This window comes from Bubalus bubalis, chromosome 17 (genome assembly GCF_019923935.1).
Source record: "Bubalus bubalis isolate 160015118507 breed Murrah chromosome 17, NDDB_SH_1, whole genome shotgun sequence".
Lineage (NCBI taxonomy): Eukaryota > Metazoa > Chordata > Mammalia > Artiodactyla > Bovidae > Bubalus > Bubalus bubalis.
In genome coordinates this window covers 10,864,284-10,890,788 of record NC_059173.1, presented here as the reverse complement: position 1 = coordinate 10,890,788, position 26,505 = coordinate 10,864,284, and the positions used below count along the sequence as shown (strand labels likewise).

Below are 26,505 nucleotides of genomic sequence, written 5' to 3'. Positions count from 1 at the left end.
CATCCCCTGCATTGGAAGGTGGATTCTTAACCACTGGACCACCAGGGAAGTCCCAGCAGTTACTTTATTTTTAAAAACAAAGCTACTAGGGGAGGAAACAAGAATAACAAAGTATTGCTAAGTGTTACTGCTGAGTGTTGGGAAAAAGAAGGTTCATCATACTATTTTTCTCGACTTCAGGGTGTGCGAAAACATCAATAATAAAAGAAGGTTTTTATAAATTGTAAAAAAGAAAAACAGAAATGTAAAAGTTGCTATTAACTCTCCCACTACCTATGCATGGCTGGCCTCCTGAAGGAGAGAGAGAAGGCTGAGAGGGGCTGCTGGGCTGATGGCCTCTCTGATTTGGGGCCACAAATAATAAGACAGTGGTAACCATGTGGGCAGGCTCCACGTGGGCAGGTCTTCTTTCCTGTCTGAATGAACTTCTGTTTCCCTTTGGCATCTGCCCTCTGCAAAGAGGAACACTGGAATTCTCACTCTGTCCTCTTTACTGCAAACTCTGCAATGTTACCAGGCACCACTAGCGGGTAAAAGCCCCCACTTCCAGATGCTACGCGGCCTGGCCTTTTACCACTTCCTCACAGTGGAGTCTAGCGGTTAGTCCCGAATGAGTCCACGGCAACCTCGAGAAATGAAGGGGCTGATGGAGCCTCTCATGGTCAGAGAAGGTCCGCACTGATGGACAAGCTCTGACAAAGCACCATGAATAGACAAAACCAACCTAAGATCTGGTTTCTTTGCAGGTGCATGTTGTAAGTCAAGTCATCACCTTCCTCCAACAAGGGGAAGAATAAGTGGAAAAACACATTTAGAAGACACAGTCCCCAGATGAGAACAGGACGACACAGGAAATAGCAGCCCACAGCACAAGACAAATCCATCATTAAAAATCTGTCATTCAGTGTGCAATGAATTAGGTGATGTGGAACTTTGGGAGTGAGATTCATGAAAATGAAGGGAAGGTGGTTTCTGGGAGGAGCTGAGGCTTGAGGTAGGTGAGGGGTGAGGCAGAGGCAGAGGAGTGCAAGGAAGAAGAGAAGACATCCCAGCAAGGTAGGGATGCGAGCAAAGGTGGCTAAGAGGCCAGAGCTAGTGACCTTAGAGTTGGGGGGAAGGAAACTGGTCAGAGTCTGGAAGTTGTGCTGTCAGTGGTGGGGAATGAGGTCAGGCGGGGAGCTAGGGGGCTTTGGGAACTGGGCAGGAGATCTTCAACAGCTGAGCAGCACAGTGCAGTGGACTTGGAGTCAGAAGTTCTGGAAGTTCAAACCACAGCCAACTATTTGCCCACCACATCCTTGGGGACAGCTTTCTCCCTTTCTTCCAGGTGCTTCGTCTTCAGAATGAAAATGCTATACCTCTGGTGGGACATCGGGAGCCACTGCAGGTATGTAAGCAGAAGAGTGACGGGAGAAATGCTGGGAGCAGATGAGCACGAAGGGTGAATGGAAGGGCAGAGGTCAAGGGTAAAAGAGCAGCTGGGGTCCTGTGGGGCGATGAGCACCTACAGCCCTGGCATCAGGTGAGACTCCTATCTCGGCCGCTGCCCGCCTGGGTGGTCCTAGGGAGTTGCCCTGATCACAGAGCATCCAGGGACACAAGATCTACCTCCCTCAAAAGACCTGGGGACACAATGAGATGACTTCCTTAGCCCACAGCGCAGCACTAAACAGACCATAAATGCTGGCTTGCTTCCTTCCTTCCTCTAAAAACAGAAAGACAACTAGGAAAGGAAAATCAACCGGACCTGGTGCATGACAATGAGAGAAAGAGGAGAAAGACAAGTTAAGGGATGCTCCGAAGATTCCAGCATACAGGGTCAGAGAATATACAGGACAACCACCAGAGATGGAGATGTAAAAACGGATAGTTGGTTTGAAGGCAAAAATAAAATAACAGGTCTGGTTGTGAATGCTTGAATCTGAAGAGGCATGAAAGCCAAGAAGAGTGGAAGGCACAAATCAAAAGGTAAAACCAGAGACTGGAAGCCACTTGGGGTAATCGGACTGGGGTGAAAATGGACGTGCTCTCAGTGAAGAGAGAAGTCAGAAGAGCAGAGGGCTCAGGCCACGTCTTGGAGAACTAGCAGAGTTAACTGTCAGGAGAAGAGAGAGCAGTGAGCAGCAAGAAGGGCACGCGGGATGGGAGGAAGGAATAAAGCAGGCACATGCTGCTACCAGGGAAATGAGAAGATGGTGGGAAAGAGAGGCTGGACAGCTGTTCCAAGACCGGCTCATGGGTGAAAAAGGCCAGAGAAAAGACTATTTTTTTAATCGCAATTAAGAAAACCCTTGGTGGGACCTCCCTGGTGGTCCAGTGGTTAAGAATCTGCCTTCCAATGTGGGGGACACGGGTTCAATTCCTGGCTGGGAAACTAAGATCCCATGTGCTACAAGGCAGCCAAGCCTGAGTGTTGCAACTGGAGAGACTATGCACCACAATGACTGAGCCATGTGCCACAATGAAACCCAAGCACAGCCCCCTAAAAAAGAAAGAAAGAAAGCCACTGGTGTCTTCTGAAAGTGTTATTTCAATATACCGGGGACTGTCACATTCCAAGGTTAAGGAAGAAAGGGGCTAAGAAGGAATGGAGGCCACAACACAGGCCCACTAGATGGAGAAGACAGAAGGACAACCACAGGTGTAGAAAGCACCAAGAGTGTTCAAAAGCAAAGGGGAAGGTTAAGCAGAGATGTCAAAGTACCTGGAAGTATCTCAGATTCTTCAATTCTCTGTAAAGATGTCAGACAGCTCCAGCAAATGAAAACATTCCTAAAGAGAAAAACCTGACACTGGAGAGGCACAGAACAAAAGCAGGAGGGGAGGGAGGATGAAAGAGAAAGAGTTCAAAGGAAACAAAGGAATTTCTCCAGAATTAAGCTTATGGAACAGACCCCCCTTAGCCACTGTGATGCTCTGCCTGCAGGAAGATAGCAGCTGGGAGCTCGGGCCTGGATGGAAAACCCTGATGACAGCTTCAAGGCTGCCATCCTAGGGCATTTTTAAGCACGAGGCTGGAGCCCTGGTTGGGGGCTGTTGTTCAACGTGGGTTTGCTTAGTCACCCAGCAGAAGATTTCCGCTAGAGATCACCAGCAAGAATCATTATTTGAGGCACAGCTTTGGGGTGCAGTTAAAAGTCTTGTCTCCATAAAAACCTAACCACCTCCAAGGAGAATTTATAGCTCCCCTGAGCGGATATAATCACTTTAAAGAAATCAAACCAGACTGTGGGTTTGAAGATAGGCACGAGCTCCTTCCGGAGACACGCTGGCTGGCAGAGCTGCTGGCAGAATCCAGGACATCTGTGTGGCTGTCAGCGAACTGCCTGCAATGCCCATGCAAACAGAGAACAGTTTCAGACCATGACAGGGAAGAGAGGCTTGTGTATAATGGAAGAAGGATGGGCTTTGAAGAAAAACCAAAATACTGAGGAAAACAAGCTTTAAAGTGCTTGAGAAGAAGGTGTGCCTTCTTTTTTTATCTGTGTGTATTTTTTTTTTAAGTCAGAAAGTTCATAACTGAAATCTCTGAAATTTATTACTGCGATCCTGAATGACATCATTTTAACCAAGTTTGTAGAGAGGTTGCAGGGACTAAAATGTGCATTCGCCAAGCCTCCAACAGGGACTCCAAATGAAAAGTGCATAAGAATAAAGAGGGACATGTCAAAGCAAAGCCTGGAACATTCCTCCATACTTTTTAAGTGTCAGAGAGCTGCTCCCTATTGAATATAAGCAAAGGGTCCAAAGCCAATACAAGTCTCTCTTGCTACTGAAAACAGCTCACACCTGACACAACACAAAACATACATTGTACCTACTGTGTGCCAGGCGCTTTGCTGGATTCTGGGGCTACAGTGAACAAAACAAAACAAAAAGGACTACCTGTCTTTGCAGGGCCACAGACTCACCTGGACTATTTTCTTAGATAATATGCATACAGCAGACATAAAACAGCAGGGTTGAAGTGTATCTATTTGTTCACCAACACTTTCATTTGAACAAAACCATAACGCATAATGGGCTTCCCAGGTGGTGCTAGTGGTAAAGAACCCACCTACCAATGCAGGGTTCATGCTTTTGAGCTGTTGTGCGGGAGAAGACCCTTAAGAATCCCTTGGACTGCAAGATCAAATCAGTCAATCTTAAAGGAAATCAGTCCTGAATGTTCATTGGAAGGACTGATGCTGAAGCTGAAACTCCAATACTTTGGCCACCTGATGCGAAGAACTGACTCACTGGAAAAGACCCTGATGCTGGGCAAGACTGAAGGCAGGACGAGAAGGGGACAACAGAGGATAAGATGGTTGGATGGTACCACTGACTAGATGGAAATGAGTTTGAACAAGCTCCGGGAGCTGGTGATGGGACAGGGAAGCCTGGTGTGCTGCAGTCCACGGGGTCACAAAGAGTCAGACACAACTGAACAACTAATCTGAACTGAACCAATGAAGGAGATGTAAGAGAAGCAGGTTTGATCCCTGGGTCAGGAAGATCCCCTGGAGGAGGAAATGGCAACCCATTTCCCAACCCATTCTTGCCTGGAGAATCCCATGGACAGAGGAGCCTGGCCGGCTGCAGTCTATGGGGTCACAAAGAGTCAGACACGACTGAAGCAACTTAGCATGCACGATGCACAAGTGGTGAATTCAGGTTTCAGGTCACTTGCACATCACAGGGACAAAACAGCAGGATCATAACCTACCTGTTCATTTATTTAGTGTCAGTCTCATTTTAATAGAACTTTAGTTCATTTCACCAAATCTAGAAATACTGTCCACCTCTTCTCAGTCATGAGCAGAGATATGCAAGAGACACAAAATGTTTACAGAAATGGGCAATCTCATTTTACCACAGTAAATGTGGTTAAAAAAAAAAAAAAGTGGGGGAGAAAGAAAAGACAGAGAATCTACAGGGGTAAAAATCAAAGCTTGGGTTTGCAACATTTTGATCACACCACATGACCTAGAAGAAAACCATCAATCTGAATTTATTTCAGGAGCAAAGGAGGAAAGAACCAAAGAGTTTCAGAAGAGACTTTGTATATTTTAAGATGCATCAAAATCGGAAGTAATTTATAAGTGTCTTCTGGGGAGAAATAGCTGAAAGAACACGCAGAATTTTACAGAAAACCAGAAGCCTGGCATAGAAACAAACAAAATGTACCTATCGGAGCTAAATTCTCAATGGCACTGCAATTTAGAGCTCTGGTTGACTTTAAAGACCATAGAACACACAGTAAGAAGGAACTGATCCCAAATTTATCATCTTCTGGGAAAAAAACTAAGATACAACCACTAAAATAATAACACCTTGCTGTTGGATCAAGCTTTTCCTTCAGAGGACTTAGATTTTAATGAGTCTCTGCTTCCACAGACCTAAGTTCTTCTATAATGGTTCGCTCTGTTTCCAGCCTTATTCCCCTGGCCCCAACTTTAAACAGCATTAAAAAAAAAAAAATTGACTGGATTTAAGCAGCAGGTACATAAGAGATCTAGAAAGCAGGCCACCAGCTGTTTGGATCTAGCTTCAGTTTAAATGAAACGATAATGCCCTGACTGCCTGACAATTCATCACCCCAGCCTGACCTCTGAAGAGGATATAGGAGAGTTCAGACATGATCTTGTTTCTCTCCCACTTCCCCTGAAAGCCAGCTCAGTTCTGCCTCATTTTGTTGTTAATAATGTATACAAGATGAACTGAATTTGACATGTCATGGAGTGAAACCATCAGGTGAGCATCTAGAGTCAACCTTCTTTCCATGGCCAGAAAAGTCAGGTTAGGCACCTTCCTTCTAAGTTCTTATCCTGACCCTACCAATGGGATCATGAAAAACTCCCTACTGCCACAAGCGGCAGGAAGGACTTAGTTTCTTTAAGTATTGCCTAAGTGAACTTAACGAATCCACCACTGCACCAGATACCCAATTGACTGCTATAATTTCTTAAAAGTTCATAGTCACTTTACAGTTTCCCTGGTGGCTCAGTGGTAAGAATATGCCTGCCAGTGTAGAAGACACAAGAGACACAGGTTTGACCCGAGTTAGGAAGATTCCCTGGAGAAGGAAATGGCAACCCACTCCAGCATTCTTACCTGGAAAATCCCATGGACAGAGGAGCCTGGCGGGGTACAGTCCATGGGCTCGCAAACAGTCAGACACGACTGAGAGACTAAGCACGCACACACGGTCACACTTTATAGGAACAGTGGTTGATGCAAATGACTGCCCCAGTTATTTTAAAAGGTAACATAAAAATGGGTCTAGATTACAAAATTACTCACCATTTGCTTCTTATAATTATTTCTTATATTTACCAAAAAGGCTTGATATTTTAAAATTTTAATTAAAAACAGTACTTTTCAGACTTTAAATATGCTAACCAAAATCATGCAGGATAGATAATAAAGATTACAGATGAGTAGGGAGTTTCCTAGGAGTCTAGTGCTTAGGTTTCAGAGCTTTCATTGCTGTGGCCCAGTTCAATCCCTGATCAGGGAACTGAGATCTAGCAAGCCATGTGGCACGGCCAAAAAAGAATAAAGATGAGTAACAACCATCACTTTTTTTTTAAATACAGAATACAAAAAAAAAAAAAGTTAATATTAACAATAGTCTGCGAAAACAGAGAAACAAGCATGCACAAGGCTATCCATTGTATCTTCTTTCATTTGCAAACTATCCAAATGCTGATCAATAAGCTGAATAAACTATGGTACATCCCCATGGATGTAGTATGGAGTAGTATCCCAATGGAGTAGTATGCAGTAAAAATGAATGAAGATTATCTGTAGACACTATTGTCTGGTGGGTCTCCAGTGTAACAAAAAGACAATGCTGGAAAAAAAGGGTGTAAAATGATGCTACTATTTATCCACGAAAGGATGGGTTATGAAATTACAGATACATATTTGCTTATGCTTTTTGAAAGGCAATGATAAGCTATAATTTTTTTTAAAGGGCTATACATATAAGGAGGAAAAGATGGGAATAGAAGGTAGACTTCTTTGAATGTATTTTTTTTATATCTGACTTTAAGAATCAAAGGTAATATTTTATATAATTATAAATAAAATTTTATAGAAAGAAATTTCTGAAATTCAAATATAAAATGAAACAGCCTAACTGTATATCCAGTTAGAAAATAACCATATACAAAAGAGATACTGATGTATAGAACAGTCTTATGGACTCTGTTGGAGAGGGAGAGGGTGGGAAGATTTGGGAGAATGGCATTGAAACATGTATAATATCATGTATGAAACGAGTTGCCAGTCCAGGTTCGATGCACGATACTGGATGCTTGGGGCTGGTGCACTGGGACGACCCAGAGGGATGGTATGGGGAGGGAGGAGGGAGGAGGGTTCAGGATGGGGAACACATGTATACCTGTGGTGGATTCATTTCGATATTTGGCAAAACTAGTACAATATTGTAAAGTTTAAAATAAAATAAAATTAAAAAAAAAAAAAAGAAAATAACCATATAGAGAAGAACTATTACAAATGAATTGAAAGAACAGTAACTTGACTCTATTTCTCTGAAGGAACTACCGTAAGGATTGAAAAATAAAAACTAGCAAAACAAACTGTTTTCAGTAATCATATTATTACAGGCAGTGGAAGTCTTATAATTCTGAGCCCTAAATTTGAATTGGAAGTTTCATCTGGACTTATAATAAGTTATTTCAAGAAAATAACTTTTTCTAGCTCCACCCATTGAGAAGGCAATAACCAACCTTATAGCAATAAGCACTTCTGGCTCCTGGACTATAGTCTCTAAATACCACTTCCCAAGAAAGGAAGGACGAGAAGGAAGGGAAAAAAGGGAAGAAAGAGAGAAGCTAACTCACTCCTTAGAGAAATGACTGATTCCAGTTCTGACATGGGAAATGTATTACCCTGTAACAATTTATTAAACCAGAAAGTAAGGAATCTAGAAAAAACTACTAGAGTTGTACAGGAAGGCATAGAAGCCACTTGTAGAAGCTCCCAGTGGCCAAAGCTAAAATAATTTGAGCAACAGAAATGATAATGCTGTAAACAGACGCACACTGAATGTGTTAAAATTCATGAGTAGGGCTCCTCTGGTAGTCCAGTGGTTAAGAATCCACTTTGTGATGCAGTGGACACCAGTTCGATCCCTGGTCTGGGAGGATCTCACATGCTGCGGAGCGATTAGGCCCATATGCCCACAACCACTAAGCCCCCAGCCTGTGAGCCACGACTACTCAAGTCCGTGCACCTGGGGCCCGTGCTCCACGACAAGAGAAGCCACTACACTGAGAAGCCTGCGCACCGCAACTAGAGAGTGGCCTCCGCTTGTCACAACTAGAGAAAGACCATGCACAGCAATGTAAGCCCCAGCACAGCCATGATAAATAAATAATAAAAATTAAAATGTAAGGTACCAAGGCAAAAATAAAGTAAAAACAAAGAAGTACAAAATGTTTTTAAAAATCCATGAGCACATATTGATAAAAAAAATTTTTTTGGAGAATGCTATTTTGAAAACTACTTAGTAAAAAGGAAGAGAATCAAACATTTATCTTGTCTTTGGTGACAAGCACCTCCTGACACACCAACATATATGCAGTCCTGCTGAAGAAAAACTGGATCTGACAAAGCTTCTAGATAGACCAACCTAAAATAAATACAGGGAACTTCCCTGGTGGCCCAGTGGTTAAGACTCTGTGCTCCCAGTGCAGGGTGCATGGGTTGGATCCCTGCTTGGGGAGTGAAGATCCCACATGCCACGCAGTGCAGCCAAGAAAGAAAGAAGGTGGGGTGGGGGTGCTAGCCTGTTCTTAGAGCCTCCCACAGGAGAACATTCAGAGGCTTAGGATTTTAAAACAGAGATCCGGGGGAACTTATTTGAAAAATGATCCAACAGCAACAACAAGAGACAACTAGTATAATGAGAACAATAACTACTATTTGATGAATCTTCATTATAAGTGGAGTGGAGTGTAAAAAGACTGTCCAGCTAACAACGATTGTTAATGTTGGGTGACAGGTATATACTGCTACAATCAGATGATTCTCTCTGCTTTTGTATATATTTGAAATTTTACATAATAAAAAGTTTTTTTAAAAAATAGGTTTTTCATTCAAAATCTGATGTAAGATTTCTGAAATTTCTGTACTTATCCATCTCTCAACTCAAAGCTCCTTAAAGACAAAACCCTGTCCATCTTGAGGGTGTCCTTGGTGAGTAACCCAATGCTGGTATAAAGGAATAAACATGAGGTCAAGTCCCTGATCAGGAACACTGAGCAAAGACCATGACTGTTCTATTCTGTACCCACCCTCAGTGCTGCATTCAATCAATATTCGTGGTACAGAAAGCTGGACAATTTACTCAGCCTCTCTGAGCCTGAAGGCTCCTCCCTCATCTGTAAAATGGAAATAATATTCCGCCAAGGTGATCTGACATATGGTGGTTAAAAGGACTCCATGTGGCCATTTACTCATTCATTCATTCATTCCACAAATATTTACGAATCCTGAAGTCCTACAAAAAGTATGGAATGATCATTCCCATAAACAGAATAACAATAATATAATAACATAAATATTAGCTACATGTAAATACTCATTCAACAAACATTCATGGAGCTGCTGCTGGTTACTAGGCATGCTGCCTAAAGGTACCTATGAAGATAGATACAGCACACACACACACAATTGTTTTTAAGGACGTTTTCCGTCAAAGGGATGAGAAGGGAGAGAACAAGGTTACAGAGGTGGCACACTTCACCGCAACGGGACACAGCCCGCTGTGGGCGTCTCCTGCCCGCGCTGGCTTCAGGAAGGAGCTCCGTTATCTCTGAAAAGGTGTAAACTTCCAGATCATACCTTATAAAAGGTATAAGCTCCCAGAGTAAAGCTACCCTGAGCTGTCTTTTACTTATTCGCTGCAGTAAAGCTATATATTCTTCCTAAAGACCCCAGCCAATGCTGGAAATCTTCCAAAGAATTAGGTACTTTTGTGTTTCTGGGATTTTGCCAGCGGTCCAAACCAAAAGAGCCAATCCATGAGCCAAATAGCTCATTCATTTAACATTAACCGCCAACTCCTTTCTCCTAGAACATAACACCAAGTCTTTTGAAAAAGCCCCCTCAGCAACTTGCTCCATGTCAATCAACGACCAAATTAAGAAGAGCTGCAGATCCAAGTGAGTCTTTTCGAGATCCAATCCCAAACATAAGACTAACTTCCCTTCCACTAAGAATAGGACTTAATAAATCATGTAAAAAAATTTTTTTTCATAACTTACCTCAAATTCTTCCCAAAAGCCTTGTTTGACTTTATCTGTGGTCTCAGCTAATTTGCTTAGTTCTCGAACCCGACTTTCTATTTCAGCAGCATTGATACGAGTTGTGTTGAGGGGCTAATCAAATTCAGCAGTCAGTGCAAAAACAAGAAAGTATTACAGAAAAAAGTGTCAATGCACAAAAAAAAAAAAAAAAAAGACTTCTCTGTTGGCATTCATAAAAGAAGGACAGGAAGTTCACAGTATTCACAATAAAAGTTTTCAAATAGAGTTTCACTTTCCTTTCTGTTCGGTCAGGAAATACCTCTTTCTTGAATATCCACATACTTTACTCTGCTGATATAAATTCGAACCTATTTTTCTTTATAAATAGACCACATGTTAGAGATGATGTCATTTGCCACTAAGTAATGAGTGAGTTTTAAAATAGCAATAACTCCCAAGTGAAAAGCAATGATCACCTAAAGATAACCAAAGCTGGATTTACAATGAAAACTTTATCAAAACTTTGCTTTAAAACTCCATAAGGCCTTTTGAATTATATATGAAGACAGTCATGAAAATGATGTAATGTCTAGAATTCGTTTACAAATACTAAGGAAGAAGGTAGTGAGTGGACTAATAAATGAAACAACACTTGAGTTGATATAATTGAAGCTGGGTGATGGGTATGTGGAGGTTTATGATACTATTCTACTTCCATCTGGAATATTTTATGTTGGGACTTCTTTAATTGTATAAGGAGGTGAAGTTTAGCTTTCCAATAAGCTTACCTGCTTGAGTTGTAGTACTGTGCCCAATGTTTCTACCATAGGATTCTTCTTGTAATGCTCCACGAGGTCTGTCAAAGAGTCAAACCGCTCTCCTCCACCAACATCATATTTCAGTTCCTTTCATGACGCAAAACAAAAAAAAATTACGCTCATGACCTTTATGTTAAATGACTGCTTTTCCCAACTCAAGTACAGAGACTAACTCTCCCCTGACTTGGTAGCCTTGAAAACCAATAGCTTCATAACCACAGTAGCTGGGCAAACAAAGCAGCTTAGCACAACTGGAGTAGACAAGATGAAACTGGAACGCTGTCCAGACCAACCCCCAGAGAATTATCACTACCTGATCTGTTTAGCAGCTCCCTGTTTTCAGAGCTTGTCTTTGAACCTGACTTAGAGCCTATTTAGCCCTGCCTTCAGGGGATCTCCCCAAAACAATCAGCAGCAACTGTTCAGTATCACAGCTGCCTAAGGCAGCAATACCAGTCAGTGCTTTATAAGAGACTGAGCAAAAACTTAAAAGGAAAATCCAGGCAACGTCATAGCAGGCTCTGAAAACCTCCAACATACTCTTGAGAATCTAGAAGGACATGTGCATGTGCAGGGCTATGTGAAGTTCAGGAAAGATCCAAAAAGGCCCTAATCTTTATCTCTGGCTGATTCTGAGGCTGTGTGCAACCAGGATGTGAAGGCTAAGGCTGAGTTTTAAGGTACCAGAACACTAATGGCAGACATGCCCCAACACACACACAAACACACACACAGAGCCATGCTGGCAAAGTCTGGGAGATTTAATGTTTCAAGGCATTTAAGGAAATCTCTGTCCAACCATCAGGTGATCACTATGCTACCCAAGCAGAGATATCAGTGGCCACACATGACAAAGAATACAGGAAAGTCAATAAACATACAAATAGCATCAACTATAGGAATGATAAAAAGCAGCAACAACAAACCCTGGGAAAGGAGGACATCAGATTTCCAGAGCTGCCACATAATATTGCTTTAACTGTCTAGTTTCCAGGAATTTCCTGGTAGTTCAGTGGTTAGGACTCCAAGTTTCCACTGCAGAGGGCCCAGATTCAATCCCTGGTTGGGAAACTCAGATACCACAAGCCATATGGTGTAGGGGAAATTTTTTTAATAAGTAAAATACTTTGCTGTCCACCTGAAACTATCACCACGTTGTTAAATGGCCATACTCCAATACAAAATAAAAATTTAAAAAAATAAAATGCCTAGTTTCCAACAAAAACTCATGAGCCATGCAAAGAAACAGGAAAGTATGGACCATATTTTGGGACTGGGAGGAAAACATTCAGTGGAAACTGTCCTTGAGAAAGTATAGACAAAACTTTAAACCAGCTAGTACAATAAAGTACAAAAAATTATACAAATTAAAAGAAAATATGAACATCACGTCTCATCAAATAGAGAATATCATGAAAACTTTTACATAAATGCAGTATTCACGATAGCCAAAATGCCCATCAATTGTTTAATGGATAAACAAAATGTGGTATATATCCATACAACAGAAAGTTTGACAATAGAGTTTACTGACACATGGTACAATATGGATAAGTCTTGAGAAACATGCTAAATAAAAGAAGTCTGTCACAAAAGGCCACATATTACCTGAGCCCATCTATATAAAATACCCCAAACAGGCAAATCCACTGAAATGAAGAGATTAGTGGTTGCCAAGAGTTGGGGGAAGGAGGAAAGGTAGGGAGTGACTGGTAAAGAACACAGGGTTTCTTTTCGGGGTGATGAGAATATTTTGGAATTAGTGTTATTGGCTGCATAATTTGTAAATATAGTAAAAAAAAAAACAAAACCACCAAACTGTCCACCCTAAAAAGAGTGAATTTCATGGTGTGTGAATTATATCTCAATAAAGCTGGTTTTTTTAATCTTATTAAAAAACCAAAGCAATAAGTGAATACACAGTTACTATTTAAGAAACTATGTCAATGTATATTATCATATGTGAAATAGATCACCAGTCCAGGTTCGATGCATAAGACAGGGTGCTCAGGGCTGGTGCACTGGGATGACCCTGAGGGATGGGATGGGGAGGGAAGTGGGAGGAAGGGTCAGGATGGGGAACACATGTACACCCATGGCTGATTCATATGAATGTATGGCAAAAACAGCCACAATATTGTAAAGTAATAAGCCTCCAATTAAAATTTAAAAAAAAAAAAAAAAAGGACACTATGTCAAAACAAAGTTTGATATAGTTGACCAAAAACCCAACCTCCTTGGTCTAGCCACCACATTAAAAACAAGAAATGGTGAGTTCAATTCTCCCAGCCTTAACTGATATGAAATCACATGTAGTCACAGGCTATACTGTGCCAACCCAAGGGAGGAGCTGAGGCCATCGCTTTAGAAATTCAGACAGAGGCAGATTCCAGCTGCAACCATGTACAAGTAGATTGAGATACTGTGGGGCTGGGAATTCCCTGGCAGTCCAGTGGTTACGACTCCATACTTTCACCACCAAGGACCAGGCTTCAAGATTCTGCAAGCCACGTGGTGCATCCAAAAAAAAATTTTAAAAGATACCAGAGGGCAGAAGGTGACTTGCTAGAGACACACAGGAAATAAGTAATATAATAAAGCCATGAAATGATGAAACAGTTATAATTAACAAGGTACTCAAAGTATAGAAGCCCTCGCCTAAATGAACAAAGAAAACCTGACTTTGGAAGAAATGGTGTTGGTCTTCTCCCAACAGAAAAACCACCCAAAGATGACATTTCAGAAGACTCACGGTTCAGCTGGGACTTTACCTGACAGCGAATCATGACATGGGTCACTTTAGACTTGGCATCATTGCTCTCCCCTTTGTCATCTCCAGTTCGGACAGAGAGAACAAAATCTCCAGGGTGGCTCTGGCTCTCGCGCACAAGAAAGCTACCATGTTTTCCTTTTTCAGTTAATAATTTTTCTGCTTCTTTCCCAGAGAGGTGTCCATGAAACCACCTAATTTTTTTTTTTAAATGACAATCAATTGAGTTCTGCAATGAGTTCACAATATCCTTTTATAAAACTACCATCCATAGTCATATCTCAAAACAATTTAAAACAGACACATTCGTCCAAGAGACTGATCCATCCTATTCAAGACTGAACCTGCATCCCCAGCATGCAGGAAAAATGATAAAGATGTTATGAGTAACCATTAAATTCCTTAAATGAGCCCACAGTCATTTGAACACAAATATTCTCAATCTTTCTTATTTTCTTTTAAATTCCTCATCTTTTAAAAAGGCAGTCTGCCATTTCTCCACTGCCCAACCCTAAAATGACCAACTATTTAATCACAGTCATTTAAAGAAATTATAATACAGAGTTATGGTAGACAGAGAATCATTTGAATGTTTTCCCTTGCTTTGGCATGCAAACACTCCATAAAAAAGGGATCTTTTGTTAGAAATGAATTCAAATATTCTAAGCTTTTCCAGATTTTCAACTTATACTTCAAGAGCCTCCAAGTTTGCTGTCCACATATTTGGACTATCCGCTGGGTTATGATTTCAAATTTTAATGCACATGAGACCTGGAGTAGAGGCAAAGGATTGGGCTAACGATGTGAACTCTCATACCTTACAATCAGAGATACCAATACTCTAGGTCAGAATGGGGCCCAGCAATCTGCATTTTTAAGTAGCACATTAGAGTAGGCGGTCTGAAATCAGACTTTGAGAAAATACTACTGTAAGTTACTATAGAAAATATCTTAACATAGTCATATTAATAATGTGGCTTTTTCCCTCAGGATCTTGGTGAGGAAGATCACTACATGATCCGCATGTAGTGCTAATCACTCATCACTGAAGGTATATATATCAAGATATTTTTTCATCCACTCTCAGCCAAAGATAGTAAAATTAAGAAATAAACTGCAGAGAGTTGGCTGACAGTCTTTTGCTTAATAATCTGGCTGGCAAACAAAGGATCAGCATAAAATAACAATGACATGAAGGTATAAAGAGAAGAAACCTATCTGAAGATGGAAAATATACAAACCTAATTAAGAGACCCTGATTTGGTACTGAGTCAGAAAGGAGACGGAGAATGGAGAAGAAAACCAATAAAATCAATACAAATAAGTGAAGCCCCAGCTTTCATCAGCTTAGTTCCAAAATAAGGGAAAGATCTTAGAAATAATACAATTCCCTCTAAGCAAGGTCATTCCCACACATTCGTGGATATAACATCAAAGAACTTATGAACAATCTGAACCCTCTGAGTTCTCTGCTTTCCCATTTCTGAGCTTAAACTGACATCTGTTGGTGGCATTGCTGAATAGCTGGTCAGGAGCTATAGGGAACTACTACCATTTTGGTGTTTCCATTAGCGTTTGTTTTCCTCTCCTAACTCTCAAAGTTCAGTAACATTCAAATTCAATAATCTTAAAATTATTGCATGTACCAAGTATAATCTATACAGGAACTGTCTGAGACTTCTATGAGTTCTAAGTAATAGTGACTGAAGCTTTTGCAAGAAAAGGCCACTCTGAGAGTAAACTGATTCTATCACTGTTACTTTAGTAAAACTTTTAAGATTATGAGATTTTTAAGATTTTAAGATTAATAAACAGATAGAAGCCAAACCCCCATGATGCATTCACATCACACCTATGACACGGGAGAGACACAGGCTCCACAGTTACAGAAACAGAACTGACCTTTCAGAGGTAGGATCGGCACAGTTCAGAGGATATTTGAGCTCAATAACATCTCCATTCTTTTCTTTTAGTTGCCCGTGATGTTCCATGTAATACTGGACCAATTCAGCCAAAGTGGCAAATTTCTCTCCTCCGTACAGGTCGTAATAATCACCAGTGTTCTGAATCTTGATGTGGGTGACAGCTCCATTTCTTCTAAAATAGTCCATTAGAAAGGTGGGGGGAGACAAATAAAGAGCTATACTTGCAAATACGGATCTCACACTCATTATCAGATTTCACCTAACTGAAACAAACCCAAAGAAGGTACAAGTTTAGGCTTTTTTTAAACAAATGCATTGAGTGAAAAATAATCACACAGTCAACCATTTCAACACAAAGGGTTCTGTGTATATTAAGGGGCAATCATTTTTCTCATCACTAATTAATCAAATGAATATCATTAGAATAAAACATACATTTACCTGATAATTCAGTAAACCCGCTCTTAAGTATTTTGCCCTCCAAAAATGACACTTCATGGCTACCAAAGATTGGTTCAAGAATATTCATTGTGGCCTCGTTGTAGTAGAAGAAAAATGAAAAATCAAATATTTGTCGCCAAAATGTATACAAATACTCATACAATGGAATATCATATAGGAATTTACAAAGAAAGACACAGAACCACTGATATACACAAACAACATAGGTGAATCTCTAAAACATTAGGTTATGACAGTGAAGCCAGTGCTCATTTTGGCAGCACATATACTAAAATTGGAATGGTACAGAGAAGATTAGCATGGCCCCTGCGCAAAGATGACATGCAAATTGGTGAAGCGTTTCATAATTTAAAAAAAAAAGAGAAGGAGAAGTCAGACACAAAAGAAAATATATTGTATGACTTCATTTATATATTGCTGTCAAATAAGTTAGTCAATGGGGATAGAAAAAAGAATATTAATATTGCTGACCTCTTAGCAGGAGGAAGATTAGAAAGGAGCACAAAGGGACTTTTGAGGATGAAAGAAATAGTCAAGATTTTGATTGTGGAGTTTTGGTTGCATTAATAAGTACACTTGTCAAAACTCGTCTCACTATACACTTTAAGATATTATACATAACTGTGTCTTTAAAAATCATTTGAAAGACATATAACTGAAAGACTTTCCAAAATGAGATGGCTAATATGTCAACCCACTGAACTGACGTAACACACTGGCCAAAAGTTTCTAAAACTTGGTTAGCCTAGGCAGTCTGATGATTTTCCGCTTGGTTTTCCAAACTACTAAACATACCTCGTTACTCATAATCATCTTTGTGGACCCAAGAAGTCTGGCAATCCCAAAATGATAGCCACTAACCTATATTTCTTAGTCTGATCCTACACCATTATCGATGAGGCCTCTGTTAAATATAAACACTACTATCTTTATCCAAAGATAAAGGAAAATGGGAACAAAGTACGAAAAAGTACTCTACAATGTTAACAACAAAATCTACTTCTAATTTGTGGTAACAATCTTTTCCCTGTAAAAAAGGTACTTCAAGTAAGTCTCTCCTCCAGCTACACCTGATTCTATTTTAGCACATGAGCTTTCTATCTCTAACCTTAAGAACATAACACAAAAACAGATATTTCAGTTATGGACTAGATCAATACAAAGCAACATAGGTGGATCTCAAAAATACGATATTAGGAATTCCCTGATGGCACAGCGGTTAGGACTTGGTGCTTTAACTCCTGGGGCCCAGGTTCGATACTTGGTCAGGGAACCAAGATCTGGCAAGGCTTGCTGCGCAGCCAAAAAAAAATGTACATATACATAAATATACACGATAGAGCATGAAAGAAGCACAATGCAGAACAATGTGCATAGCATGTACCATTTATGAAAATTTCAGAATATACACAAGTCATACCATGCATTATTCACGACACAGACCACAGACATACATATAATTATGTTTACATTTTATTATTTTTATGTTCCATTATTTATTATATGTGTACCCTTTTAAAAATGAACTAGAAAGAAATACACCAAACTCAGAAAGTAGTTATTTCTGAGAAAGAAAAGAACAGTAGAAAGTGTGGTGAAAAAGAGGAAACTTTGCTTTACTTTATATTTTACTTTGAAGAAAAAAATAACTGGCAATAAACACAACACGAGTAATTGTACATAAATTTATGTATTTTTCTGTATTTTTTTTCCTCAAAATTAAAACAGGGGATCTTCCTTGACTAACTAGCATGGGTGCATAACAAAAAGTTTAGATCACCTGCAGAAAACTAGAACAATAAACAAGTCATACACACACATATACACATATCTCAGTGTCTATTATATCGTATACACAAAAAAACATTTATCATACACATAAAAAAATGAGTACATAACCAAAAATGAATACAGAAAGAAATGAATCTGACTTTGTAGTAAGTTCATTAACTACACAGAAAATTAATTTCTGTAGCTTTTGAAAACAGTACTAACAGTACACCCTTATTGGGATATATTCTAAGAACAAAAAAAGACTCCAGGGAAATCATGAACTTTACTTAATTAGAAATGTTTGTAATTAGAAATGATAGTGGTATAGTCATTTTGAAGCTATTTTCCTATTATAGGATTGGGCAAATGAGGTCATACACTGATGCGGCTATAAAACAGGGTTCTCTCTATAAGTGAATGGAAATGCAAATATGGAATGAGAAGAGGTGAAGAAGCTGGTGTTGAATTCGAACTATCAAACTTGGTTTGATATATATTCATGTATTTATTGATACTGATATATTTAAAATTTGCTTTCAAATATATATTTACTCCCCAGCTCTGTCTACTACAAGGGCCTAGAAGCAGTAACACTCCAGGAGTACAAACACCAAAAGATAAGACAAACAGATATTCTGTGCTTTCTGATGTGACATAATGGGATGGCTTCAAAAGCCACGATTGAAATGACGCGAGAAATCTGAACAGGGACTGTACATTAGATAATATTGAATCAATGTTAAAATTTCTCATATATAATATTAATGATATTGTAATTATACAGGATGTCCTTGTTTGTAGGACATGCACACTCAACTAACAATATTGAGAGGTTAAAAATAAGCATCCTGACATTTGCAACTTATTTTCAAAAGGTTTGGTAGAAGGAGTATACAAACACATGCTCCTAAAAAGAAAGAGCAAACACAGTGAAATGTTATAATAACAGGTAAAGAGAATGTGGGTGTTCACTGTATTCATTTTTTGACTTTCCAATAGACCTGAAATTGCTCAGAATAAAAAGCTGAGGGAAAATAAATTAAAAAAAAAAAACCTCACCAGTTCTGTAGTCCTGGCTCTGCTGCCTACTAGGTACAAGACCGGCTTTCTAACTTGACCTTTGAGCTTCAGCTTACTTACCTCAAAGCTGGAGATAGTGGTATTTATTCTTAGGACTTAGGACTTAATAAAGTGGCATTTATTCTTAGGTTACTGGAGAGATGAAATAAACTGAAATACGGTGAGTGTTTAGCAAGATGGCCTGGAATGTGTCGAGTCCTCAGTAATGTCTGCTATCATCCTCCTCTTCCTCGTCATGGTTACTATTATATAATCTCCACCCAAACTCTTGTAAGTCAAATGTCACTCAACTGTAGGTTAGAGGTCTATGCTAGGACAAGGCCCGAAAACTCATGAAGGCTTCTGCCCACTCCTGGTAGCAAAACAGAAGTAAAAGCTAGCAATGACAGTGGCTCCTAGAGAAACCAATACCCATCGAAAAGGGGCTTCTCAAGTCCCAAAAGGGCCCCAGATAAATCCTCAGAGCACATTTTCCTTACTTTTTTATTTAAAAATAATAACAACAAAAGAAAATTCATAGAGCAGTTCGGATCTGGCTCCTGGAACGAGCTAGAGCAAGGAGAATATAAGAGTATATAAGTATATAAGAGAAACTCAATTTCAAGAAAAAACTCTCCCATGTGGGCTCAAAGAGACATGCAACAGGGTGCGTTGGCCATACTGTTCAAAACAATTTTAAACATAGTAAAGATAACTTAGTGTCCAACAATAGGGGATGGGATAAATTGTGGTATATTCACACCATTCAAGTATTATACAGCCATTAAAATTGATAATTAGATCTATATGTCCCAGCACAGAATTTTAAAAAAAAAAAATTTTTTTCAAGGAAGTCGCAGAATACATACGTTATAAAGCCAGGGATATGAATTCTAAAAACACACAAACCAACTTCATATCATTCACACATAGGACAAATGCAGTACGAGTATAAAAACATGTTCAGGAAGGAGATATGCCAGCCTCTTGATGGTGGTTTCCTCTGAGGAAGGAGCGAGGGGAATGGGACTGGACAGGGGAACAAACGGCACCACAACTTCCTCAGTGATGCTTTATTTCTTGAAAAAGAAAAGTGATCTCAAGAAACTCTTTCTTTCTCTTTTTACTTGAAGTATAGCTGATTCACAGTGCTGTGTTAGTTTCAGGTGTACAGCAAAGCGATTCAGTTATGTACACACTTTTTTTTCAGATTCTTTTCCCTTATAGAACATTACAAGATACTGAATACAGTTCCCTGGGCTATACAGCAGGTCTTTGATACCTACTTTATATATAATATAGTGCGTATCTGTTAATCCCAGACCCCCACCACCACCATTTCCCCCTTTGGTAACCTTAAGTTTGTTTTCTATCTCTGTGAATCTATTTGAAGAAATACTTCAAGAGTATTTTTTTTTTCCCATTCAGTAATCACCAGAAGAGAAAGGGAACCAGATTCAGGATGAGTGGAACCAGAACTGTGCCTTGTTTGGGATTACACTGGGATTGAATCAGGCTCAATTTAAGAACTTCTTATGTTCTGCTCCAACTCATCCTTATGTGGTCCCTCAAGAGAGAAGAAAAGCCCACCTTTCAGGCCCCTTCTGCTGACTCCCTAATCTGCTCACTCTCAGGAGGCTATGTCCTGAAACCCCACAAGCAGGCCTGAATCCCCCCTAATCTGGGGACCAGGGCACTGGCAAAGCCTCACTCACAGGGCTGCAGACAGGTCTTCAGACTCTAAATGAGGGTAGCAGGTTGTCCAAATGTGGTCTTAACATTTCCCACCTGGCAGGCACTCTCAGGATGTGCTCTTGTTCTTCCAGCTTACCTAACGGAAAGTGTGAAGTCTCCAGGGTTGCTTTTACTGGGCCTCGCCAAGAAACTGCCGTCAACTCCTCTTGTCAACAGTAGGTTTTCTGCCTCCACGCCAGTGATATTTGGGTGAAACCATCTTGAGAGAGAGAAAAAAAGAGCAATGAAAAACAAAGCACTGCTTTCCACACCATTGCAGCTAAAATGCCTATGAGAAGAGTAGCAGATAAAAATATCAACACAACCTTTCCCCGACTCTCTTTGATCACCGCCTCCTTCTTGTCTTCCCTACGGTAGGGACCTGGGGTCCCACTGGCACAGTAGGTGGGGCTGGGGGCATGGTTAACAGGACCGGGGCTGAAATGGATGCTATTTATTCAGGGTGGTTGGGGACGGCCTCAGCCATAAGGGAATATCTGATCAGATCTGGAAGAAGCAAGGCAGTAACATGCAGCCATATAAGACAGGAGCACAGCAGGCAAAGGGAGGAACAAGAAAAGGGCACGGGGCAGACTGTTTTTGACCTGTTCAGCTTGGGACAGAACAGACAAGGGTCAGAGGGGAAGGAGATGAGGCCAGTGAGGTAATGAAAAGCCAGATGAGGGAGGGCCTTGGAGGACACTGTAAAAACTTCAGCTTTTATTTTTTTATGAAATGGGAAAGGACTACAGGGTTTTTAGGCAGAAGAGCAACATGATCAACCTTACTTTTTTTTTTTAACTTATTTATTTGGCGTGCAGGGTCTTAGTTGCAGCATGAGGAATCTTCAACATTCATTGTGACATGCAGGCTCTTTAGTTGTGGCACACAGAATTTTTAGTTGCAGCATGTGGGATCTACTTCCCTGACCAGGGATTGAACCCAGGCCCCCTGCATTGGGAGCAGAGTCTTGGCCACTGGACCACCAGGGAAGTCCCTGACTTATATTTTAAAATCATCCCTCAAGCTATCATGCAAGGACAGAAGCACACAGATCAGTTAAATAAGCTACTGTGATAATCCACACAGGAGATGATGATACCAAGGAGCAAGGTGGCAGAAGGAGCAGTGATAAACGGTCCAGCTGGGAACACTCTAAAGGTAGCCACCAGGATTTCCTTATTAACAAATGAAATGGGAAAAAAGAAAAGAGTAAGAAAGACGCCTGGGTTTCAGGTCTGGGTAAGTAGCAGGTTGGAGGTACTGTGTACAAAACAGGGGAAAAGGGTGGGGAGAGGAAACTCAGGTGTTGGATTTGGCATATGCTAAATATGAGATGCTTAGTCATCTGAGAGTGCATATATATTATGCACTAAGGTTGATTATTGACAATCGTAATAATAAATATAAGACTGTTCTGACAAGGAATAATCAGAAAAGGCAAGAATTCAGACATAGCCTACCAACATTCCTGTTATTTACATTAACTGAAATTTATTTTCTTTTTAATTTTTCCTATTGTATCTTCCGAGCATTTAGGGGTAAGTCTAAACATCACTCTGATTGTCCCAGAGAAAAATCACAGGGCTCAGGTGAAAAAAATACATATATATTAGTTGGCTTTTTACTCCCTCTGAGAGCCTGTCAAAAGATCAAGATAGAATTTTACCCCAGGAAAACAACCTCAAGTTATATATACCTTTCATCCCAACATCCCATACTTTCCCACCTGAGTCCCCAGAGCCCTAGGGAATCAAAAAGCAGTAACAGAGGGCTTCCAATTACTTAAAACTTTTCAAAAAGTACAGTGAAAATTTTACATTAACATTCAATTTGTCTACCTATATAAGCCAGTTAGAATGTCAAATCTCTTTTGCTTTTGGCTACAAAACAACGTATTACTTGATGTGGTAGTCTGAAGCTGAGTGGGGGAACACACATATAACTGAGAAAAAAAACAAACAAACACATGCAATAGAACAGAACTAATATTTAAAACTAAATTGAGGGCCTTCCATGGTGGCCTAGTGGTAAAGAATCCTCCTGCCAATGCAGGAGACATGGGTTTGATCCCTGATCTAGGAAAATCCCACATGCTGCAGAGCAGCTAGGCCCATGTATCACAACTACTGAGCCTGAGCTCTAAAGCCACAGCTACTGAGCCCACATGTCACAACTACTGAAGTCCATGTATGATAGAGAGCATGCTCTGTAACAAGAGAAGCCATCACAATGAGAAGTCCAGGAACCGCAACTGGAGAATAGCCCCAGACCACTGCAACTAGAGAAAAGCCTGCAAAGCAACAAAGACCTGGCACAGCCAAAAATAAATAACTAAATAAATACATTAAATTTTTAAAAAATAAATTGAGACAATAAACAAGATGTGAATATATACACTGAAAAGTTTCACCAGGTACTTAGGAAAACTAGCCCAGAACAATCACTCTGACACTTGTTCTAATGAAATTATTACACTTTAAAGACAAATGGGAAAAAAAGTCTTCAATGCCTGCAGGAAAATCAAATAACTTGCTACAGGAAACAAATGAGACCAGCACCCAACTTTTCAAAGTCAACATATACAGCAAGTTGACAAATGAACAAGAATTTTTTTAAAACTCAATGAAAGAAAAGTGTAAACCAAGAATTTTATATCCAGCCAAGTTATCCTTCAACCATCGAAGCTATAGAAAAAAACAAGTTTCAACATACAAGAACTAAGGGAATGCTACACATATCAGTCTTTCCTGATGAATCTCCTAGAGGATAAACTTCATCTAAGCAAATGGTAACAAGCAACACTGACAAAATAACTGACTGTGGGCATTTAATGATCTGTAAGTGTGCATGGACAATGAAACAAAGATGGGAATGAGAGTAGAGGACTGATGCACAGTAGTTACACATTGTCACACAGGAGAAATACTACAACCAGAAAATGGGAAAGGGAAAACAATAAAAACCTCATTGTTGGGGAACTAGGATCCCACATGAGCCCTCTTGATCTCCACAGCTCAAGAGTCTGTGTGTTGCCAGGAAAGATTCCCCAGTGCCACAACTAAAACCCAACACTGCCAAAATAAAAACCTCATTGCTGTATAGTGAAAGTGAAAGTCACTCAGTCATGTCCAACTCTTTTGTGACCCCAGGGACTGTAGCCTTCCAGGCTCCTCTGTCCATGGAATTCTCCAGGCAAGAATACTGGACTGAGTAACCTATTCCTTCTCCTGCAGACGTTCCCAATCCAGGAATCAAACCAGAGTCTCCTGCATTGCAGGCAGATTCTTTACCAGCTGAGCTACCAGGGAAGCCCCATTGCTATACAGGTAATAGGCAACAGATGGGTATTCAAAGATAATGAAAAAATCTGATAAGCCTGATAATGAAAGTTAAATAACCAAACAGAGGGGTATAAGTACTAGAATTAAGAAAAAAGACACAAACCTTCCAAAAAACTATTTTCAACAAAAAAGTTTTAAATACACATCTTAGAAAAAAATTATACACACACACACACGCACACACATGTTGAGACAAACAATGCAAGGAAACACTATATATACACCAGACCTGTGAAAAACCTGGGGGTTAGAGGCACTGAACCTTACACAGTTGAAAATCCATATTTAACTTTATAGACAGCCCTCCATATCCACTGTTCTGCTTCCAACCACATGATTTCAACCAGCTGCAGATTGTGTTGTACTGTAGCACATACTTACTGAGGAAAATCTGTGTTTATGTAGACCTGTGCAATTCGAACTTGTGTTGTTCAAGGGTCAACTGCAAGTATAAAATATTATGATAGAATTGATACCAAACCTATCAATCATAACAATAAATGTAGATGAAGTTCTATCTATTTATGTACAATCACCTTTATGGAGCAAAAACTATAGGAGATGCAAGGAAACACACTAATAATAGGAGATTTTTTAATAGTCCACATCCAATACAAAATAAAATAGACTAAGAAAATAGGTATGAGAAAATATAAACAATATAAACAATATGGTAGATATATTGTGCATATGTTGGATTCCACATCTTGATAATAGTCACATATTCTTCCCTAGTGACCAGAGAATTTTTATAAAAACTGATCAGATATATTAGGTCACAAAGAACAGAAAACAGTAACTCCTATAAAGTAGAAGTATTACAACTTAATACCATTGTATCATGATTGGTCAACAGAAAATAATAGAATTCTGTATCACCAAAACTCCCATTTAACAGAAAAACCTGTGATCACTTTTTAAAATCCAGATGCACATCAGAATTATCTTAGACTTTTTTGAAAAATACAAATGCCCAGGTATAGCTTTTTTTCTCCAGATGTGTTTCTAATGAGCAGCCATGTTTCAAAGCAACTGGACTATACGATTATCTTTTACTTTTATCTAGTTTGTTTCACTTTATCTATTTCATAGTCAGTGTTCCCATTTTATTTAGTCTATGTTTCCATTTTGAATGTATAGCCATATATGTATTATACACATATTACATGTCTATATAAAAGAGTTTTGCCAAGAAAATGTACTGGTCATAGCAAACACCCTCTTCCAACAACACAAGAGAAGACTCTACACATGGACATCACCAGATGGTCAACACGAAAATCAGATTGATTATATTCTTTGCAGCCAAAGATGGAGAAGCTCTATACAGTCAACAAAAACAAGACCAGGAGCGGACTGTGGCTCAGACCATGAACTCCTTATTGCCAAATTCAGACTTAAATTGAAGAGTGTAGGGAAAACCACTAGACCATTCAGGTATGACCTAAATCAAATCCCTTATGATTATACAGTGAAAGCGAGAAACAGATTTAAGGGCCTAGATCTGATAGATAGAGTGCCTGATGAGCTATGGAATGAGGTTCGTGACATTGTACAGGAGACAGGGATCAAGACCATCCCCATGGAAAAGAAATGCAAAAAAAGCAAAATGGCTGTCTGGGGAGGCCTTAAAAGTAGCTATGAAAAGAAGAGAAGTGAAAATGAAAGATATAAGCATGTGAATGCAGAGTTCCAAAGAATAGCAAGAAGAGATAAGAAAGCCTTCCTCAGTGATCAATGCAAAGAAATAGAGGAAAACAACAGATGGGAAAGACTAGAGATCTTTTCAAGAAAATTAGAGATACCAAGGGGACATTTCATGCAAAGATGGGCTCGATAAAGGATAGAAATGGTATGGACCTAACAGAAGCAGAAGATATTAAGAAGAGGTGGCAAGAATACACAGAAGAACTGTACAAAAAAGATCTTCACGACCCAGATAATCACGATGGTGTGATCACTCACCTAGAGCCAGGCATCCTGGAATGTGAAGTCAAGTGGGCCTTAGAAAGCGTCAGTACGAACAAAGCTAGTGGAGGTGATGGAATTCCAGTTGAGCTATTCCAAATCCTGAAAGATGATGTTGTGAAAGTGCTGCACTCAATATGCCGGCAAATTTGGAAAACTCAGCGGTGGCCACAGGACTGGAAAAGGTCAGTTTTCATTCCAATCCCAAAGAAAGGCAATGCCAAAGAATGCCCAAACTACCGCACAATTGCACTCATCTCACACGCTAGTCAAGTAATGCTCAAAATTCTCCAAGCCAGGCTTCAGCAATATGTGAACTGTGAACTTCTGGATGTTCAAGCTGGTTTTAGAAAAGGCAGAGGAACCAGAGATCAAATTACCAACATCCGCTGG

The 26,505-nt window shown here is 39.9% G+C and overlaps 1 protein-coding gene and 1 non-coding gene across 3 annotated transcripts in view; one reads left to right on the top strand and one right to left on the bottom strand.

Moving 5' to 3' along the window:
* Nucleotides 1–26,505, bottom strand: part of PTPN11 (protein tyrosine phosphatase non-receptor type 11) — a 70,831-nt gene that overhangs the window by 28,467 nt on the left and 15,859 nt on the right. For both annotated transcript variants that reach the window (XM_025267535.3, XM_006052992.4), the window contains exons 2-6: nt 20,898–21,020; nt 15,750–15,944; nt 13,849–14,041; nt 11,048–11,164; nt 10,278–10,391 (exon numbers count right to left, since the gene is read on the bottom strand). In XM_025267535.3, coding sequence (XP_025123320.1) covers nt 10,278–10,391; nt 11,048–11,164; nt 13,849–14,041; nt 15,750–15,944; nt 20,898–21,020 — 742 coding nt within the window. The remainder of the gene's footprint in view (nt 1–10,277; nt 10,392–11,047; nt 11,165–13,848; nt 14,042–15,749; nt 15,945–20,897; nt 21,021–26,505) is intronic.
* Nucleotides 16,479–16,585, top strand: LOC112580037. Its single transcript, XR_003104394.1, has one exon. It is a non-coding gene; the product is annotated as a U6 spliceosomal RNA (small nuclear RNA).